This window comes from Vulpes lagopus, chromosome 7 (genome assembly GCF_018345385.1).
Source record: "Vulpes lagopus strain Blue_001 chromosome 7, ASM1834538v1, whole genome shotgun sequence".
NCBI lineage: Eukaryota > Metazoa > Chordata > Mammalia > Carnivora > Canidae > Vulpes > Vulpes lagopus.
Genome location: NC_054830.1, coordinates 51,994,100 through 52,016,344, shown reverse-complemented (window position 1 = coordinate 52,016,344; position 22,245 = coordinate 51,994,100). Strand labels below are relative to the sequence as shown.

Below are 22,245 nucleotides of genomic sequence, written 5' to 3'. Positions count from 1 at the left end.
GAGCATGTTGACAAAGATAGTGACCTATGACAAACTCTGACAGAGCCACAAAAATAGTTTCCATCTGATGTTCCATGTTTGACACTGTGATGGACAGTTTTCACTTATTTATTTTTTCAAAAGATTTTATTTATTTATTCATGAGAGACAGAGAGAGAGAGAGAGAGAGAGAGAGAGAGGCAGAGACACAGGCAGAGGGAGAAGCAGACTCCATGCCAGGGAGCCTGATGAGGGACTCAATCCTGGAACTCCAGGATCATGGCCTGAGCTGAAGGCAGATGCTCAACTGCTGAGCCACCCAGGCGCCCCGATGAATAGTTTAAATGGCTAGCTGCTGTCAGGTAGCTTTTTTTTTTTTTTTTTTAATTTTTTTTTTAATTTATTTATGATAGTCACAGAGAGAGAGAGAGAGGCAGAGACACAGGCGGAGGGAGAAGCAGGCTCCATGCACCGGGAGCCTGATGTGGGATTCGATCCCGGGTCTCCAGAATCGCGCCCTGGGCCAAAGGCAGGCGCCAAACCGCTGCGCCACCCAGGGATCCCTGTCAGGTAGCTTTTAAGACAAGTTGTATTCCTTAGGGATGCCAGGGGAAAATTTAAAAAAATTTTTTTAATACTGTTTTTTCTTATAAGCATCTAATATACATGATATTTGTTTTTAGTGTTTCCTAAAATTCATAATTTGGGGGGACGCACAAGAGAAATGACAGTTTTGGGAAACATGGGAAATTCTCAGGGTCTAGAACTCTACCGAATCTACTAAGTCCTGCTGATCATAAAAGAGATATGAACAGTTAAATCAGAGAAATAAATGATAAAATAGAGCCATGCTAAAGAAAAATATTAATATGGACAAGAGTAAAATCCTAGAAAAAAGTCCAGAATTATTATTAATGTGAGACTATGAAATTCAGAGCTGTGTCAATGATCAAAATCTTCGTCATAAAGAATATTATAATCTAAGATAGTTTTTCAATGTCTTAGAGAAGAAACCATGTAATTGTTGCTTTCATTTAGGGCCAAAGAATGATTTCAACTTTTGGAAATTCAATCTTTTTTGAAACAAATGTTTAACAAAAGGGGAGGTAATTCCCCCATTAAGAAAAAACCAGACAAGGGGACGCCTGGGTGGCTCAGCGGTTAAGCATCTGCCTTCAGCTCAGGGAGTGATCCTGGAGTCCCAGGATCGAGTCCCGGGATCGAGTGCCAGGATTGAGTTCTGGGATCAAGTTCTGCATCAGGCTCCCTGCATGGAGCCTGCTTCTCCCTCTACTTGTGTCTCTGCCTCTCTCTGTGTCTCTCATGAATAAATAAATAAAATCTTTCAAAAAATCAGACAGAAAGATACTTTCTCTAAATATGATTATTTCCTCATCAAAACATTCATAGGAGCATATGCAGAAGCCCCATCTCACTCAAAAAGTACCACTTATTTTGATGCACAAAGAATTCTGCACCTTTCCTGCCATATATTCTCTTTAAAATGTTTCCAATTTAGGACAGTATATGTCTTCTTTTCCATCCATAAGTAATTAATATTAGAAGATCAAAACAATACAGTCTATATAGGACTTCAGATGTGCTTTCGCAAATATTGTGTCATCTAATCCTTGCAATAACCCTGTATATCTGTTATTATATGTGGAAACAGAGGGAAGAGAGGATAAATGACTTATTCAGATTTACGTGGAACGTACATGGCCAAAATAAGACTGTTAAGTTACATTCCTTGATACTACACGGGTCCCTTAAAACCTCTAGAAAGATGAAAACTTTGGTCAATTATTTAAATGCTTCCAAATATATAGTTACCTGGAGTTACAGAGACACAGTTTAAGTATCCCTCAATAAAAATGGCGGGCAATCACTCACTCACTCCTATCTCTGGAGAGGCGCTTGTTTCAAAGGATTGTCTATTGCAGCATTTATCATGTCTCCAAGGCATATTTCCATTGCTCAATCAGCTCCAAAGGACAAGCATGTCATCATCTTTCAATGCTCTGGTGCAACACTTTAAAATTATAGAATTCACACAGGACTAAGTCTGGCACTAAAAGCAGGAGGCATATTCAGCTTCAGTTTGTGGAAGCTTCCCTTCAGTCTTGCCAATTTTTACTAGTGGAAATGGTTTCAGAGCCAGAATGGGGTTACTTGGGGTTACTTTAGAAGCTCATGATGAAAATAGGGGAATAAGATAAAGGCAGGAGGTCACTGTGATAATGGAGCCCAGGAAAAAGCACAGAAGTCCTCTTTGGGCATAGTGGCTACATAAATTTTTGAATCTCATGAATATGACCAATATGGCTTGGACAGCTGGATCATTCACACTCAACAAGCCACTTTTACTTCAAAGTAGCACCGAGCTACTTGCAACAACCCCCAATCCCACCTTGTCTATAGTAAAGAAGAAGGAGCACCTAAATTTATTACTGTATTAAAGCCAAATACCTAAACTCTACAGTGTTTCATCTCTGATGGGCTCAAAGAGCAAATGATGATTATGTCTGATTTCTTTTTTTAAAGATTTTATTTATTTATTTGACAGAGAGAGAGAACAAGCAGGGGGAGCAGCAGAGGGAGAGGAAGAAGCAGGCTCCCCACTGAGCAGGGAACCCGAGGTGGGGCTCCATCCCAGGAAGCTGGGACCATGACCTGAGCCAAAGACAGACACTTAACTGACTGAGCTACTCAGGCCCCCCTATATGTCTAAATGCAATTGAAGTGAACAATCATACATGTTTGGCCTTTAGGAATAACATTTTCAACAGAAAAACAACATGAATAAGAAGTAATCAGAGACCATATAAACGAAAGTTAAATAATTGGCACAATATGTCATTTCTTAATTGCTATTAATTTTATTCTGTACTAATTAAGAAGAAAAGTACTGAGTTATTCTTTTGGAGGGGATTTGAGACTCAAAACAATTAGACCCTGGGCAAATCCAAGACATAAATATATAGAGATCAGTACAGAATGAAAACTAACTGGAATCACATAACTATCTCTTACCATAAATAGTATTTTTCCTCAGTTAACCTAAAATATTTATTGCACTACACTCTGAACACATTTTTTGCAAACAGACAAAATTACCAAATTTTGACTCAAGGACTATTTCACATCTGTCCTGATATCAGCAGGCTAAATTAAAAACTGGAGAAAGATAGCAATAATTTCTATGGCTTTTAGAAACAAAGAGTAACATATTTTTATATAATACAATGAAACCAAACTCATATTTAAGAGGCTCAGGTGACAGATATATACATTGAATCAAATCACCCTAAGAGAATGAAATAGTATTTCAGGAAATATTTTTTCTTAATTTTAAACAGCCAAGTGTTTAAGCAAAAAACAAGTGATTAGTATGTTCAAACTTCAGGCTTCCAGAAAAATTATCACATTGAAATGTAAAGCCATTCATTTCAACAATGAAGTGACTTAACTGTAACACTTCAGCACTTATTTTATAAAACACAAATCACACTAGTTAACACAATCTATTTTTACATAGTATCTATGAGAAAAAATAACTAGAAATACAGAAATAAATATGAAACAGTACAAAACAGAAGAAGCTGTGCTAAGAAACTCCAGTAGAAGGAGCTGTAGAAATGAAGAACTTGTATTTTGCAATGGTCAAGAAAGGAATTTTGAAAAATGAGGTATCTGCTTGAATCTTATATATTAGAGTGCAAGTAATAGCTAATCATTTACTTAGTATGCAATAGGCATTTAGGGATGTTATTTTCTTTGTGTGTAAAATGAAATGCTTGGAATAGACATTCTCCGAGGCCCCACAATCTATTCTATAATGCATTAGGCACCTAGGTATCCTAAGAAATCTTAAGAAGATTATAAGCTGGTTTTACACTCAGTGTACACTTCTCTGGAAAGATAACATGTACAAATATCTAGATTTCAAAGTAGAACAAAAACATGTTGAGAGAGCTTTAAGAGGAATAAAAATGCTGTGGGAGGGATAAAAGCCGCCTGAAAGATATGTACCATAAGACTATAAAATGGGAAAAGGGACACTCCCCCCACCCCAGGTATTCTAAAAAGACCTTAAGTATATTTAGGAAAATATATAGGGACACCTGGGTGGCTCAGCAATTGAGCATCTGCCTTTCTCTCAGGGCATGATCCCGGAGTCCTGGGATCAAGTCCCGTATCAGACTCCCCACAGGGAGCCTGCTTCTCCCTCTGCCTGTGTCTCTGCCTCTCTCTCTGTGTCTCTCATGAATAAATAAATTATTTTTTTAAAAAGGAAAATATATAAAACTAGAAAATAAAAATGAATAGGATCTTTAAAAATATAAACATACCTTTAATGCTTAAAATTCAGGAAATGGGAGCTATGCATAGAGATAAATATGGATTAGTTTAGGCTTCTTTTTCAAAGCTCTGATGCTTATAAGTGAACACAAACACAGCAAAGTAGACATTAAAATAGGGGCCTAGAGACATCTCATACTAGAATGTAACTTGGAAAACAAACGACAAGAGCAATTTTACCATTCTATAAATGCCCAAAGTAACCCAAGAGCCGTATCTGGAATTGACTTTACCTTGTGAAGTGCTTGCAGACAGTGTATCAGCAAAGGAGTCGCTTTCTGGGTCAATGAGAGAATCTCCCAGAGTTTCACCCATAACAGCATGGAAGAGGGATTTTCTGTAATTCACACTGATATTTTGTCTATTTCTTGCAAAAGTCCAATCCATTAAAAGAAAAAGACTTGCAGTAGTAGAACTTGTGAACACAACCAATGAGTTAAGACATCAGTTTCCAAATATTTGGGAGAGGTGGGAATAAATCCACAAAGGACTAGGCCTGAATTGGCTGGTACTGTCCTGTTAGAGAGCCAGCTGTGACAAATGTTGTGTCATGATGTTGCTCACTGCTTTGGCAAGACTTGGTACATTACAAGGAAAACATTGCCACACTGTCTCGCCAGTGACCCACATGTTCTGTGTCTTGTGAGGGGTGTGAGTTGTACAGTATTTAGAGCTATCGGAGCAAAGAGATTGTTCAATTTTCAATTGTTTCTTAAACTTTACATCTCTGGGTTATGAAGTACCAGATAAACTTACTTCAACAACATTTTTTTTCTAGCTGCCCATCCGTGGTTGAATCTCTAAACTGTTATTATCTGAAGAAAACTATTTAATTCAAACATGTACTTGTATTTTAAAGTTTGGCATCAGCATGCTGCTGAAATGTTATTTTCTGAGGCATTTGTTTGCCAACTTTAGAAAGGCCAAAATGATACTAACAAATTCTATAAAATTAAGTAGTTGAGAGATATAGTTTAGATGTCGTGTATCAGGGTTTGCTTTTTTAGTCACTTGATTATTAAGTTTATCCATCACTAGGCAAAGGCAGTATTGCTGTACCCATGTCTGAACATAGCAGATGTTTAAATGATAAATGCCATGTCATAATGAAAAAAAGTGGAGTTCTCTCTGAGAAGAATAATGTATTAGCCAAAAAAAAAAAAAAAAAATTTTGACTCACACTGATAGGTTGGCGAGGAACTGTGGTCAGTTTTGTAATCAGGAGAAAGCTGGCTTCTTGCTCAAGTCCTTTGCCCTTTTTGGCAAGGAGAAACACAAGCCGTGCCAAACTTCAGCATGGAAGCAGGTCCCCACTTGTCACATAAGTGGCCTGATAGAATTGCAGTGACTTGTGGATGTAATAAAGATGCCCCCACTTAGGGCGATATACCAGATGGCAATAATTCCCTTCGACTTAACCCAGTATTCTCCAAGTGGAATAAGTCTATCTATTTAATCTACATTGAGTAGCTAACTGGTCATCCTGCAGGGGAACTAGCAAAAGTTTCCCTGTTAATCACCCAGCAACAGCCTGGTGGGGAAAATGCTCACAGGGTCTCAACAGCACAGAATAGAGTGGAGAACTGGGCATTGATATTGCTTAAAAACCTTTGAAAACCAAGAAACTTTTACTAAGATAGTTCAAGTTAAAGCAAGCTCCTTGACAGTCCAAATGACTGAGGTAATTATAGGTGTGTAGAACTAGGTTATTCAGCTTGAATTGTCAATAAAGGAGTTTCTCCTTCCCTCTCAATGCTGAGAAATTTCCTTGTATTACAGACATAATCATAATATTTAAAAGTGTTACTAGTCCACCATTTTTGGTTCAATATATGATAGATAAAAATCAATTGTAGAAGTCAAGGATAATTTCCTTCTTGTTAGTAAAACAGAACAAAAATTTAAACCCTATTCTGCTACAGATACTCTTCCTCAATGTCCTAAGATGTGCTTGAGTTTGGAAGGCAAATTTTAGTTTTCTTCTTATGAAATGGCAGTTTCTCACTTGATTCCCTATCCTCTATCCAATCTTGTACTCAGATCCCAATGTCTCTCCAATTAAAAAAAAAAAAGAACAAGTTTATTAAAATGTTAAAATTATGCCAGAGTTATAAAAAGGATAAAACAGGCAGAAGGATATCATCTTAGAGTGAAACTCTTTTTAAAAAAAAGATTTTATTTATTTATTCATGAGACACACACAGAGAGAGGCAGAGACACAGGCAGAGGGAGAAGCAGGCTCCCTGTGGGGATTCTGATGAGGGACTCGATCCCAGGACGCTGGGATCATGACCTGAGTCAAAGGCAGACATTCAACCACAGCCACCCAGGCATCCCTAAAGTGAAACTCTTGATAAAAATCTAACACTCTGTTAATAAGATGAGAAAATAAGGCCCCAAATGACAGTAAATTCTTCAGGTTAAATAGGTAGGTAGTGACAGTGCTGGAACTAGAATCCAGGTTTTTAGCTATCTAATTCCCAGGCCAGCTTATTATTGGTCTTTATCAACTTCTACTCTTAGAAGTGTCTGAATTACTGGGGCGCCTGGGTGGCTCAGTGGTTGAGGGTCTACCTTCAGCTCAAGGCGTTATCCTGGGATCGAGTCCCATGTCAGGCTCCCTGCATGGAGCCTGCTTCTCCCTCTGCCTGTGTCTCTGCCTCTCTCTCTCTGTGTATCTCTCATGAATAAATAAATAAAATCTTTTTTAAAAAGTGTCTAAATTACCTCTTTTAATAAATCAATCACCTCAGGGAGAGAGTATAGGCTGTTAAGAAGAAAGTATGTTAACTCCTTCAAGGAGTATCAGTCAATAACCGTGTTATTTATTTTTCAATACTCGTGGATATGTAGTTGGTGTGGAGAGTTTCTCAATGACTTTTTTTTCCCTCTCATTCCTACATTTCTTCAATGATGATGTAGCTCATTCATAACACAAAATTCTATCTGGGGATCTCAGTTTAGTTTCTGAGGCCAATGGCTTTAACCTGGTCCTCCAGTTGTACAGTGGTATCTTTTACTATTTGGACAATACACAGATCCATTCTTTCCAACTATTATCAAAGGGACTAATTTCTGGATTCCTCATCTACTGTTACTTCTATTCTCTTTTTCCTCCCCACTCAGACACCATTCAACTTGTCCATCTACTGTTGTAGCTATACCTTCCAACCTCCTAACAGTTCTCACACTGTGCTTTAAATATTCAAATATAAAATTATTTTTAAGAGCTAATTATTCCCTAACATCTGAATCTAATGGCATCTAGTCTTACAGCACATACCACATTCTGTCCTCCCTTCTCCCCTTGGACTGTATTATTTGAGAGTGACAACCTGTCTTGTTCACTGTATTTCACTCATTTATTTGTTCAACAAATATTTATTGGCAAAAAATCAGAATATATTGTCAGGCCTTGAGTTAGGTGCTGGTTTGATGAACAAGATGGATGTGTTCTTATCTTGTGGATTTCAGAAATAGTCAATAAGCAAAAATTACAATTTTTATCAACCAGTTTTATCAACATGTGGATTGCAGGGTAAGTAAATGTTATTTAAACTCTTGACAGGATATCAAGCAATATAGAAAACATCCCAAGTTACTAACAAAACACGATGTGGATTTTGAATCATATTTTTAATGTTAGTAACAACATTTATTAACTTTTTAAGATTTATTTGAGAGAGAAAGAGTGTGTGAGAGGGGGTAGGGGGAGGGGCAGAGGAAGAGAATCTCAAGCAGACTCCCTGCTGTGTGGCCTGGGGGGGACGGGGGGGGGGCGGTGGGAGTTCAATCCTATGACCCTGAGATCAGGACTCGAGCCAAAACCAAGAGTCTGATGCTTAATTGACTGAGCCATCCAGGCACCCCACTAACTATATTTTAATATTTTGTATCATACTGTAGCACCAGGTCATATGAGAAATAACTTGTTCATACGGACAAAAATAAACTGAGCCAATCTCATTTGTATCTAAGTAGGAATCTGCTTTGCTCTGAGATACTGAAAAGACTTACTCTATCCATGTTTTCCTCAAATATTTATCAAATACCTCCTGAGTGCCAGGTATTGTTCTAGGTATAGGAGATAAAATTCATTAATAATCCTAAGTTCTTATCCTCAGTAAGTTCATATTTATTTATCAAAACTATCCAAATATACCTAAAAGAGTGATCTTTAGCTCACTTAACTTTGAAGGTCAATTAGCACACACTGACATCAGAAATAATATATATATGCTTAAATATAGTCATTCCTATCACTGGACAGTATATGATCACCAGAAAATTATGAGAGTTTTGACATGCATGTGAGTATTTCTATCTTCAAGGCCTTAACGATTCCCCAGTGTCCTACTCTTCATAATACCAAAATCTAAAGAGTATTATAATGAGATGCATAAAAGAGCATGCTGGTAAATGGGACTGTAATGTAAGATGTTGGAGCTGTAGACCATGTTTAGATGTTTTACACACCAACTGCATTTCAGTGCTTCGCATCTGAAGGGTACCTCTACAAAGAAGTCTATGGCCTTCCACCCCACCAAGAACCCCCTTTGAAAGCTAGTCCTTGCTAATTCAGCAGAGTGAGGAGCAATGGTAGAAGACGACCTTCGCTATGCACTTGCACAAAGGCTAACTAACCTCTCCTACTGAGGGATACAGTGTTTTGTGTGATACAGAGGTTGGGAGGTCATCTCCTCTTGGACTCTGGAGATACAGGGGTATGGATGTGATGGTAGGTAGAGTAGACATGAACAGCAAGAGGAAGAATGAGGACAATTAGGAATGGTTGTATAGTGAGAAGGCCGAAAGACTGACTTAATTCTGTCCTTGTTTATGACACTTGAAAAAAAATGTAGTTTGGTATTTGAGAAGGCTATGTATCAGTATTTGGTCTTCAGTATTATTTATGATTCCTGTCTTAAGCCAAGAGAATCTGAATATTAGACAGAAAACTCCCAAAATTTTAGTACACTTAGGAGAAGGCAACTGGACATGGACATTTTATGTCCATGATGAACTGGACATAACAACAACTGTGCATGATTTAGTAACAAGAGAATGTCTAAAAATCCATGGTTAATGAAAACATGGCATTATATATGGATAAGGTTGTTTAAAGCATTATTCAGTGTTGAGAACAATTTATATCCAATATCCTCATAAAATAGAATCTTAAGTATTTTTTGTGTTGTGTTATTCTTGGAAGCTGTAGGGTTAAATTTGGATTTTATGTTCTAGAGTAAAATTGAATCTTTAAAACTACTTTAATTGCTTTCTTTTTCTTTTATGTAATATAAGCTGTGCTAGTATTGGTATAAAAGTGTATACGGAAAAAATAAAAATAAAAGTGTATACGGTATTTTTTTTCTTTTGCTATAACCCCATTTAAAAAGCTGCTTCACTTAATGCTTCGAGTGCTATGAATACTTATGCTGGCCCCAAAGGTTGGGTACTTCTTGGAAGAACAAGATCTAACACCTGTTCATATTTCTAGAGCCTAGCACAGTGTCCCTAGTTGGCATAAAACACATGTTTATTGTTTCTGTTTATGTTGAGAATTTGAAAGAACAGCTGTGTGCACATCTGTCTCACACGGATCATTCAAGGAAGAGTTAGAGACTAATGAACTGACAGAAACATTGGTTTTCTTCTTGTTCCAACAAGACATATCCCTGTCATACTCCAGGAGACACCAGATAATTGCAAACAAGCAGAATGACTGACTATCTAAACTCACTGCTCCCCCTACCCAGAATAGGTGCCTTTTCCTACCAATTAAAGTGGGCTCAGAACTTAATTTTCTAGCTGTGGTTGCATCAATCCAGGGTTTCTTCACAGCCACAGAGGACACAACATGGAATCAATGATGTTCCAACCGGACACATGCCTAAGAGAGGAACAAATAATCCTGTATCCTAAGATGTAAATTCCACTGTGACCATCACAGCAAGCCGGATCCTCCCATGGAAAGAAACAAAGGAAGGCTGCTCTTGAGAACATCTGTGCTATTACTATTAGCTAATACTATTAATATTAATAGTATTACTATTACTAAAAAATTTTTTTTAAAGATGAAGTCCATTCTTCTTTAATCAAAAACTCTAATTTGGTTCAGATTTTCAAAAAAAGTAAGATTTTCTATATAGATTAATATTTTAAACTAATATGTCATTTTGATTTCAAGGGAAAACCAATGAAAAAATTCCTTTTCTTTTCCCCCTTCAAAAGTTAACTTGCCAGTAATACCTGAAAAAGAGCCTAACCTGTCTAACCGCTCTCTAGTGATCAATTAAACACTTTTCAAATTACTGTACCTTTGAACCAAAACATCCCACCTAAAGTATGTCAACTTGTCTTTGCCTATAATATCTGAAGTTCTTCAGTAATGTAGTTTCTAACATAACAAAATACCATGGGTTGTATTATCAATTGACCTGTATTTATGTTATGTAAAGTCCTAAGCCTCTAAAAAGTATCTTCTTCCCCTGTTCAGATTTTAACAATTAATTTTTCAGATCAGTTATATGGAGATTCTCTAGGTAACATATCTTCTCACTGGTGAACCACACTAGAATTCCACAAACATCCTAAAGCAAGCTCAGAGCCACAATGCTATATACAAATTTAGTTTGCATAAAACAATTTACCAATTTTGCAACTATACCAAAGGAAATATATGGATATTGAGATCACAGACTCATAAAAACTTAATACCAGGGAGATTAATACATTCAAACTCTTAATTTTTCACATAAGTAAAATGAGTTCCAGAAAAATCAAATGATTTGCCCAAGGTATTACCAGATAACTAGGAGCAGAAGAAATCACCTTTCTTCATTCCCAGTCCAAAGCTCCAAACTATGTATGCTCTGTCATAAAAATGATGCAATAAAACGTTCAAATAATTTGTCCGATCCATTATCCTCAATGCTAATAATTATGTTAGAAGTCTATCAGGATGAAAGCATTTGTATTATGATACGATTCACTTAATGTGCATGAATCACCAATGAGAATGCCATAGTTCATCACAGAGTTTAGAGACTTTGCTTTCTACAAAGTATTCAATGGCAACTTGGTAAATAAAATACAGTAATATTTAAGCAATCAATTCGGGAATTCATTTTGCTGACAAATGTCCTTTTGCCTCATTCATACACTCTTCAAGAGTCATCCTAGCATTCTGGAATTCTTCTGGTAAAACAGCTGTCTTTTCTACTGACAGAGTTCTTCGTTCTTATGAAAATAATGAGATTACTATGTAAAAACTTTCACTTTGAGGTAACAGTACTCTAATTTAAAAAAATAATACGTTGGAGCTGTATGGTTATTTTTAACCTCACTTGAATTTCACAATGCCACTGGGAGGTTATTCAAAGCAAAATAAGAAAACAATAGCAAGTACTGAATAGGGCTACAATGTGGAACCTGGTAATGGATTTGGGGCATAAAGTTATACTTTCTTTTCTTTTTTTTTTATACTTTATTTTATATCAACTCTGTAAACACTATCAGGAATGCAGTGGTCTACTTAGTAGAAGTGAACTTGTAATTCCTACTTGTTTTTGAAGATTCCATACTCCACTTGTATATCATTTCTTCATGAAACATATTTTTGTTCATAGAACACATTTAAAAGCAATAGCAGGTAATATAAAATGTTAACAATAGGAGAAATTGGGTGAAGGTTATATGAGAACTTTCTGGAATACATCTGCAACTTCTTTATAAATCTAAAATTATCCCAAAATGAAAACTTCATTTAAAAAAACTAAATAAAAGCAACAGCAATGCCAGTTGATAACTGCTTTTTATTACTTTATTAATCAAGTTGTCATGTAAGATTTAAATTTTTGATAAGAATTCATAATATTATAATTTGGGGAGCCTATTCCATTCCAGGCACTGATTTATTTCAATTGTCTTTAGTTCTCACAACTATTCTTTTAGATGAGAAAAGAGAGGTTTAGAGAAATAAGGTAACTTGCCAAAAGTAAAAATGCTTGTGATTGACAGAGTTTGAATTCAAAGCCAGGTCTGACTCTTTATGCCACATTGAGTAAAGACAAATAGGCAAAGCTTTACAGCCACAAACTATTACCAGATGTTTCTGAAAGATAAGAAAGTGTTTTCTAGTCTTTGTACCTTCTTTCCTCAAAGGAAACATATTTATTTTCCTTAAAAGACAAAGTACACTGTTGCTTTTCTTTTTTTTTTAAAGATTTATTTATTTATTCATTCATTCATTCATTCATTCATTCATGATAGATATAGAGAGAAAGAGAGAGGCAGAGACACAGGAGGAAGGAGAAGCAGGCTCCATGCCAGGAGCCCGACGAGGGACTCGATCCTGGGACGCCAGGATCGCGCCCTGGGCCAAAGGCAGGCGCCAAACCGCTGAGCTACCCAGGGATCCCCTACTGTTGCTTTTCTGCATGTTGTTGTTGTTTAATAACCTTTTATTATTACAGAACCAGTCTACTTTGTTGAAAATTTAAAAACTAAGTCATTTTATTCCTACCATTTACAGATCATTGATATTGAACTGTGTTTGGTTCTTTTTTTGAGCATATGTATGAATCTAAAAAAAAAAAAAAATATATATATATATATCAATCACACACTTAAGTACATACATACAGTATTTACAATTTTTTTTAAAAAAATGAGATATGATACTTAGCAGTAGTAACCTGCTTCTTCAAGTCAATAATCTTCATCTTTCTATTTTTCCATTTAATTTTCATTACAAATAATATCCAGTCCATATTCAAACTTCCCCAGCTGACCCAAAATGTTCCTTTATAGCTGGTTTGCTCCAAACTTGAATCTAATCCAGGATAATGAAATGCATCTGGTTATTTGTCCCTTAAATCAGTTTAAAAGCCTCTCCTTAATTTTAAGGCTACTGACTAACTGAAAAGATCAGGTCAGGTATCACATAGAATGTTTCATCCCCCTGGATTCATCTGGTTGCTTTCCTGTGATATGGTTTACCTTTCTTCTCTAGCCTGTGTTACTTATAAACTGGGTGTCATATTTAAAGATCTACAAATTCCAGTTAAACAGTTTTTACTCGAATGTAACACAGGTGATGTTCCAGACTTCCCATTAGATCACATCAGAGACACAGCACGTGACTGACCACTGATGATGCTAAGATCGACTACTAATGATAGTCAGATCTCTCCATTGTAAAGCTACTTTTTTCTCCTTGCATCTAGAAAGCAACTTGTGTGCTGTGGCTTTGGCATATGAGGATGTTCAGTTTCACCAATCGCTCGTTTAAAGATTTTAACCCATTTAATAATCTTCTCCTGAATCAATACTTTGAGTTTATGAAATGAAAAATGTCACTTTTTTTGATGAGGTAGAGCTTTCCTTTGGAAAGTACAACTATGTGGATACCCTGAAACATAGTTTCCACTACAAAGGAAAAATAAATATCTAATCTGTTCTCTGTCATTAAAATGGTAGGTATCAACACCAAACTTTCTTGTTTGGAGTATATCTATTTCTTCCATTCACTGAATGTTCATATCATAAGATATTTATATATCTAAGTTTCTCTTTTTTCAATCATTTCTAAATAATTATATTTCAACTTCAATTTTCTCTATTATTCTTTTGGTCCTGATAGTTACAACCAAGATACTCATCCCCTGCTTCGTTTTTTTTTATGGCAATACAAAACCACTTATCAACCCCTAATAAAATAACTAATGCTACAGTTTTACCTAACAATTTTTATTAACAGGGACCTGCAGTTTTTATCAAATGCTTATTCCTAAATTATAGGGGATAAGTAGAATACAAACTTAACTCATTCTTCCAAAATTATATTGTGTATCAGCAGAGCTTTAGGAAGACAGTTCATGATTCCTGACAGGTTTATGGACTAATTAAATCACATTCCAAACACCAAGTTTTGTTCCTTATACCCAAGGTTGCTTTTCTTCAGATATACTCAGCTCTAGGCAGTAAGATGCTATGTTTCTATACTTATAAACATAAGCCTCATTTGAAGAAACTTTTCATTTGAAACATTCAGAACCATCTTACTGAACACAAAAGGAAGAAGACAGACAAGAAGTAACAGTTCTGAAATGGGCACACACACTCTCAATAGAAATAAAAATAAAATTGAGTCTTAAATCAGTCCTCCTTCTAATTATGTTTTTATTTATCTATTGCACAGATGAACAGCTCAAAATGCCTAAAGTCATTCTGGGCAAGTTGACAAGGATCCTACACATTGAAAAGAGAAGTGGGAAGAAGGCCAGATTGCTTAATTGTTACTTGGGAATCTGAGGAGGTGGACAAGCCAATATCTTTATGGGGATCCAAAGAGTACAACTTCTTCCTTAGGCAGCAGGAGAAAACAATGGGTCAGATTCTCATTCTGTGTAATTTTATAGGATGATTCCATTGTATCGTCCATTGTTTCTTTCATGTACTGCCTGAAGGGGAAGTGTATTATTATCTATGGAAGAGCATCCATAAGAGTTACAGAGGATGAGAATACAGCCTCTGGGAGATTAATGAATGATGCGGCATTCAGTCTAGTATGGAACTTTCAGATAAACATTCTGGGAACTGTGTACTCGAAAGACCTATGCAGTAAGGTCAGGAAGTTTTAGTGACCAAGAGTTAATGAGACAAGCAATATGCCAGCTGCTTAAAGGAGCTGTGAAAACAACATGTGACAGGGAGGGGAGGGGAGGATGATAAATAGGAGACTGAGAGAGGATGACAGAAATGTGAAGATAAAGTTGTTGTATCTACAGGAGGTCTTAGAGAACATATTATCTAACCCCTTCTTCATTTGCAGGTGGGGAAACTAAGGCACAAAGAGATTAAGTGACTTGCTGAGGCCTTGCCCAAGGTAATACAGAGTTAATGCCAAAGTCAAAGCTAGAATAGAATCCATGACCTCTGATATTTTTTATTCCACTATAATGGTATTTTCCTTAACCTGGTCTCCTTATCATGGGGAAGGTATATCTATGGATATATATTTCTAGAAGTCCTAGTTTAAAAAAAAAACTTTATAAAAAGCTTTAACAACTTTATTGAGGTATATTTTATATACCATAAAAATTCATTTTAAGTGTACAATTAAATGAAATTTAGTAAATTTACCAAGTTTTTTTTTTTTTAAAGATTTTATTTATGCATGAGAGACACAGAGAGGTCAGCAGCGACATAGGCAGAAGGTGACACAGGCTCCCTGTGGGAAGCCCAATGTAGGACTCGATCCCAGGACCTCAGAATCACATCCTGAGCCAAAGGCAGATGCTCAACCACTGAGCCACCCAGGCGTCCCAAATTTACCAAGTTTTGTAACCATCATCATAAATCAGCTTTAGAACATTTTCATCACCCAGTAAGATCTTCCATGCTGATTTACAATCAATCCCAGTTCCCACCCCAATCCCATGCAACCACAAATCTACTTTTCTGTCTTTACAGATTTGCTTTTCCTGGACATTTCATATAAATATAATCATGCAAAAAGGTCTTGTGTCTGTCTTTCATTTTTGTTTTTCATTTTTAAATTAAGTAGGCTCCATGCCCAATGTAGAGCTTGAACTCACAACCCTAAGGTCAAGAGCCAAATAAATGCCCTACTGGCTATGCCAGCCAGGTGTCCCTCTGGCTTTTTAAATTTAAGATTATTGTTTTGAGGTTCATCCATGTTATAGTATGTAACGGTAGTAAATTCCTTTTTATTGATGAATAATCTAGGTCAGGCTGTATATGAGTATCCCATATTTTGGCTATCCATTTATAGTTGATGGACATTTAAATTATTTCCAATTTTTTATACAAAGTTTTTAATTCTACATATTCAATTTTCCTTTCATTTTAATGATAAAAATGGAAACAATTATATCTTAGGTTATCTGGCTATCTGGATGATTTTGTAACCAAATACATGCAGGTTCACAGTTTGTATTTATGATTTCATAAACTCAAATATGGTGCCCAGTTTATTACTTTAGTTGTCCAAGATTCACGACACAAGGGCACAGGTAGACTTAACACATAGATGATTCATTTAAGTTAAGTGAAAACCAAATGAGATCCAGTAACACTGTCAGGATTGTTTCACAGAAAAGTTCAGTAAGAGAAAAGCTGAGGGAAAATTTAATCAGATATACGGCACTGAACAAAGAATTCTTAAAAATTTAAAAAAGAAAAAAGATATATGGCACTGAATTGTACAGGGCACAGAACCTCAAAAACACATTACAGCAGTCATTTCCATTTTGAAGTATTAATGTGAATGCTAAGAATTTTGTAACTTGTTACTTGATTTGTTTTGGTTGTAAGTAAGATCTATGCATCAAAAGTTTATAGCTAGTTTTGTACATATTTAAGTTACATTACAATAAAAATTATCTGAATGTTGAGAATCCTAAGAATTGTTTTTTTTCCTTAAAAGAAGTCTGTGCTTTTATTCAAATGATAAGAAGGCACAGCTATATAAAATAACTGAACCAGGCTTTGAAAGTGTTTCTAACCCTCATATTTTATAGATAAGGAAAAAAGAAGTGGCAGGACCTATACAAAATTATATAGCTAGTTAGTGATAGAGCTAAGCTCTGAAATACAGAATCTTCACTGCCATGGCTATAAAACATTCATCCCAAGTTGTATATTTTAATCGCATTGAGCCTTTAGTCATCTTATAAATAAGATAGTCACTGAGTTTGAGACATGAAACAGATTCATTTTCTAAGCCACATTTTTCTACTAATGACTGAATAATGATTATAATTCAAACCTTTAATTGAGGATCTAAGATCTGGTATTCACACAGCTGGTGTGGGGAGGAAGAAAAGATATTTTAGCTAAATTCAAGAGTCAAGAGGCAGAATGGTATAAATAATTGTAAAGTGGAAGACCAGGACTCAATTCTGCCCTAACTTCAGGGCTGCCACTAACTCTGTTTATAAACTCAGGCAAGTCACAATGGCTCTGGTTGTAATTCTCCATTCTTAAAGCGGAAATAAGAAAAGGCAGGTAGATTACAGGACTTCTAACATTTCCCTTTAGCTCTTCTATTCAATGAATTATACGTGTTTAGATCTCATCTATTTAAACTCTTGTCCCTAATTAGAATCACACCTAACCTCTGCGTATGTTAATAATATTGCCATAATCCACCCACACATCCACCTTATTGTTCACTATTTCCTAACATGTAACTTAAGTTCTATTCAAAACGATATATCTAGTCACTCCTATGGCATATGGTGGATGTTGCATTAATGTGTGAATGAATGTGTATATTCTTATTTTCTGCCATCCACTAGGACTTGTTTCTGGCTTCTTGATCTTATTTATAACATTTAATGATATTTTCTTGATTAGCATAAAGTAAACGCTCTTTGAGTATCTATTATTTCTAGCCTCTAATAATTCATTTACATAGAGTCGATACCACATAATTTAGATCTAGGTTGTTTCATATATATTTGTTTTATTCCTTCAAGTATACTGTCAAGTCCTCTGAAATCATGAGAGGGTTTCTCTTTTACTTCATTTATTCTTTTTAGTATAGCATTAGGTGTTCAAGATTTGACTGATTGTTAATTCTAAACAGATAATACACTGTCTTTTCAAAGGCCTTCAGGAAAGTATTCTACTCCAAATTTAAATGTCCACAGGAAACTCAGCCCCCTGTTTTACTTTCAGAAGAGGTTCTAAGAAAAATGGTTACTATTCTTTGGATACTGCCCCTATATAAACCTAAAGACTATCATTCAAATACAACACTCTTCTTCCTTACAGTCTTTTCCCAGCTAAAAATTAGTTTCTCACAATTAGCTCTTTAGACTGGATTCATTTTTTTGTACTAGAAAATTCTAGTATAATTAATTTTTTGAGTTTTGCATTGTGAAGGAGCACAGGGTTCTTTTTTTTTTTTTTTTTTTTTTTCACAGGAGCACAGGGTTCTAATCAAGATTTTACTGCTTATGAATGTCTTTGGTCAAGTCGTTGAGCACTTCTGGGCTTTAATTTCCCCATATATAAAATGGAAAGTAACATCTTTCCTGCCTTATAGAGATATTATGAGGATTAAATGTTTTACTATGGGCAAAAAACTTCACGTTTTAAAGGTCTATGCAAATGTAAGAAATTATTTCCCTATTGTTGCTAGAACACTAAAACCATTTTCCTTATGGTTATAATTTAAGAGCTCCATCGAACACTCATTAAAAAATATATATGTATAAGAAGGTTGAAAGGAGCTATGCTATTGTTAGCTATTTCTGGGTGACCGGATTATAAATGATTGTTTTTTGCTTTATGTTTTTCTGCGTATTTTTCAATGGTAGCTACCATTCTTAGAATTTAAAAAGTTATTTTAAATAAAAGAAAGACACTATGTAACAGTTGAGTATTAAAAAATAACAGCCATCAAATCTGGAGGACTCTTTAAAAGAAAAAAAACAAGTCTTTCTATAGTTAATAAAATTAAGTTTCTGAGTAGATTATTAAGGTAAATGGCAGAGACCATCAGCTAAGCTTTTCAAAGAAGAGAAAGGTTATCTAGAATATGTTTCCATTTTTCTAAAGAACTATTATCTTCCATCTTTTTTTTTATTTTTTTATAATTCTGTGAAGTGTTTCTACTAGATACCAGCTTCAACAGTCCTCAAAGAGTATCAAGAGGTGAGAGACTCACAACATGGAAAACCTCAGACAGGAAGCTTAACGTTAGTATTGCATAAAAGATACCACAAACTCCTGACCTGGTTCTTGCCCTCTACCTCTCCCCACTCCCCATGAGGAGCCAGCATTAATCTGATGGATCTTATGATGTTCAGAATGCATTCACAAATCAGGTTCCAGCTCAGCTTGCATCTTATTTATTGAGAATTCTGATCAGTAGCCTTTTGGTTCCAGGACTGTCCCAACCCCATTATCATTTTCCCTTTAATACGTTCTCATCATTCCCAGCCCTTACCTCCTGGTTAATGTCTCTGAGGGACGAAATAAGATGACCATATACTTTATTATCTAACCTGGGACACTTCTGAGAGTGAAAGAGGGCAATACTATAAACGACACTCAAAGAACAGGCATAAACTGAGACCGTCACAGGCAACCAGGAATATAATCACTTTAAAATTCAGCAGGGTGGAGGGCACAGCATGCGGCTCTTGATTTTGAGGTCACGAATTCAAGCCTCACATTCGGCATGGAGCCTACTTTTAAAAAAATTCAGCAAAGTGAGGGATGTAAGAGAGGAAAAGAAGCTTCCTATCTTTGGTCCTGGCCCTGAAACTAGGTCAAGGCTGCCACTGTTTATTGCACATTGCCTTCCACTTCTAATGGTTGTTTGCTACTGAATGTAGGAATCCTATGAACACTTTCATTGGAAATTTAAAATTAAGTACGGTGAAGCAAATTTTCTTTGTTTTTTTTTCTTCTTTTCTTCTTAATGTGAAAGGTTCACACAGGGCAGTTGTTTTGCAAAGGAGGGTGTGAATTGCAAAGGTTTGCCCTAGGCTGTCTTGCATTAAGAATTGTTGCATCTGGCCACTTTTCAAGCAACCAGATGTGAAGTAAGTAATGCCCATTTGGATTACAAATCTCATTTTAATATCTTTCAACATAAATAACAATAATAGTCAGTATATTTATTTCAAGGCTTCCAAGAGGTAAGAGACATTAACCACACAAGAATTACACTCCAGAAATAGCAGAGAAAAGAATGACTCTATTACAAATATTTTTAAATGATCAAAAAAGCTTATTTCAATGATGGCAGTAAGATAAACTTTGATGACTAACCAAAGCCAAATTTAAATTTATATACCAAATTTATAAAGTTCTTTTAAAGTTTTTAAAAAGATTTTATTATTTGAGAGAGAGAGAGAGAGAGAGAGAGAGAGAGAGCATGAGGCAGAGAAAGAACCAGACTCTCCGCTGAGTAGGAAGCATGACATATGGCTTGGTCCCAGGACCCTGAGATCATAACCTGAGCTGAAAGCAGATGCTTAACCAACTGAGCCACCCAGGTGCCCCCCAAAGCATGAAGTTAACCAAAGCATTAGAAGTAATAAGGACTGAATAACGCAATTCAGTAAATTCTTAACATCTGGGAAGTCTTAATCATAAGCCTTAGCTATTGAAATGATTGTATTTTGGGGTTGTTACTAAGTCTGCCATAGTCCCATACAGATGACCTAAAGCAACACTGGTTTTGAAGGTACCAGTCCTAATGTATTTTTTGGACAGTATACCAAACACTAATAGAGACTAAAAAGCATCTCAACATTCCTAACAACAAACCTTTTATGTCAATCTAAAACTACAAGGGAATGGATTTAGCTACCTTGAAAGAAAATTAGCAATAATTTCTATTATTCTCGGTTTTTTAGTATGATGGGCCCATTAATTGGATGGACCTGTGATCCATTAGATTAGGCTAATCTGGTACAGTTTATACTATTCATGTCCATAAACATAAATGAGACTAAGGCTTGAGAATATGCAAAATAAAGGAGAAAATTAGAAATAAACTTAAAACAGATAAGTTAAACTGCAAAGACTATATAGTAGGATAATAAATATAAAAAATAGATCAAGTGAACAGGTGAAGTAAATGTTGAGACACAAAGTATCTATTAGAAGAATTCAGGATAGGGCTATTTATACCACAAAGTATAAAATGATCAGTAACTCTTGTATAGTCTAAAATTTTTAAATGTACAAAGCATTTTTACGCATTTATTTAGTCTCAAGAGGTAGGAATTACTGAAAACTGAGGCTCATGGAAGCTAAGTGATGACCAAGATCATTTGACCAGAAAGAAAACTCTGAACTCAAAAATTTAACACAACAAACATTTGCTGAATGAAACCAATAAAAAAAAACCTCTGCTATTTATAAGACACTGTGGGAATATAGAGAAAGGTAAACCTGCCCTTAAGGAATTTATATCTGGCGAAACAAGATGCAAAGAGGTGAAAAGTTAAGTAATAATGATTCATGATTTGAATAAGATTCTAGCCAATGATAGAAGAGATGTCACAAGGTAGCATCTGGTTAATTGCCATATAATTGAAAAATGACTAAGCTTCACAGGGACTCCTGAAAAGCATATCAAAATGGGATGGTTCGGGCAGCCCCGGTGGCTCAGCGGTTTAGTGCAGCCTTCGGCCCAGGGCGTGATCCTGGAGACCCGGGATTGGGTCCCATATCGGGCTCCCTGCATGGAGCCTGCTTCTCCCTCTGCCTGTGTCTCTGCCTCTTTCTCTCTGTGTTATTCTCATGAATAAATAAATAGTCTTTTTTAAAAAAATGGGATGGTTCATAGAAAAGGCTCCATGGAAGAAATGGGATTTCAGTGAAGACATACAGTGAGCAAGGTATAGACACTAGAAGAGTGTGACCTCCTTCGAGACAGAGACCATATATCTATGTCACTTTCATATCTATGTCACAGAACCTCAATAACTTACTACATAAAGACCATTGTCTGGCTGACTGATGAACTGATTAACAACTGGATGAACAAACACATAATGGGAAGTTTGGGGCATTCTAGACAAGGGGAAGGGGCAAAAGAATGCCTGGGGGATGAATGCAAAAAAATTACTGTGCTTATCCTAAATTAGTGGAGTTACAGGAAGAACAGAATAGTAGCTAGGATGTAGGTCTCCTGACTTCCAGTGAGAAACAGAGGTGTGAATGGAAAGAATATTGGTTTTAATATTAGACAAACTTAAGTTAGAATTCCAGTGCCACCCCATATCTGGGCTGTAACTTTGGGCAAGTTATAGAACTACTTCAAGACTCAGAAATAATATATGTAAGGCACTTAGCAGTACTTAGCACAGAGTTAAGTATAAATGTTAGTTTCCTTCTCCCCAGACC

At 35.8% G+C, this 22,245-nt stretch overlaps 1 protein-coding gene across 4 annotated transcripts in view; it reads right to left on the bottom strand.

Annotated features, from left to right (window-relative positions):
- The window catches only part of PPARG (peroxisome proliferator activated receptor gamma), a 132,650-nt gene that overhangs the window by 68,729 nt on the left and 41,676 nt on the right, over positions 1-22,245 (bottom strand). Inside the window, exon 1 of one of the 4 annotated variants that reach the window (XM_041760804.1) lies at positions 4,575-4,777. The exons of the other annotated variants lie outside the window; for them this stretch is intronic. Within the exon in view, the coding sequence (XP_041616738.1) occupies positions 4,575-4,728 (154 nt within the window). The 5' untranslated portion in view covers positions 4,729-4,777. Of the gene's footprint in view, positions 1-4,574; positions 4,778-22,245 lie in introns of those variants that run through there. 4 annotated transcript variants of the gene reach the window in all.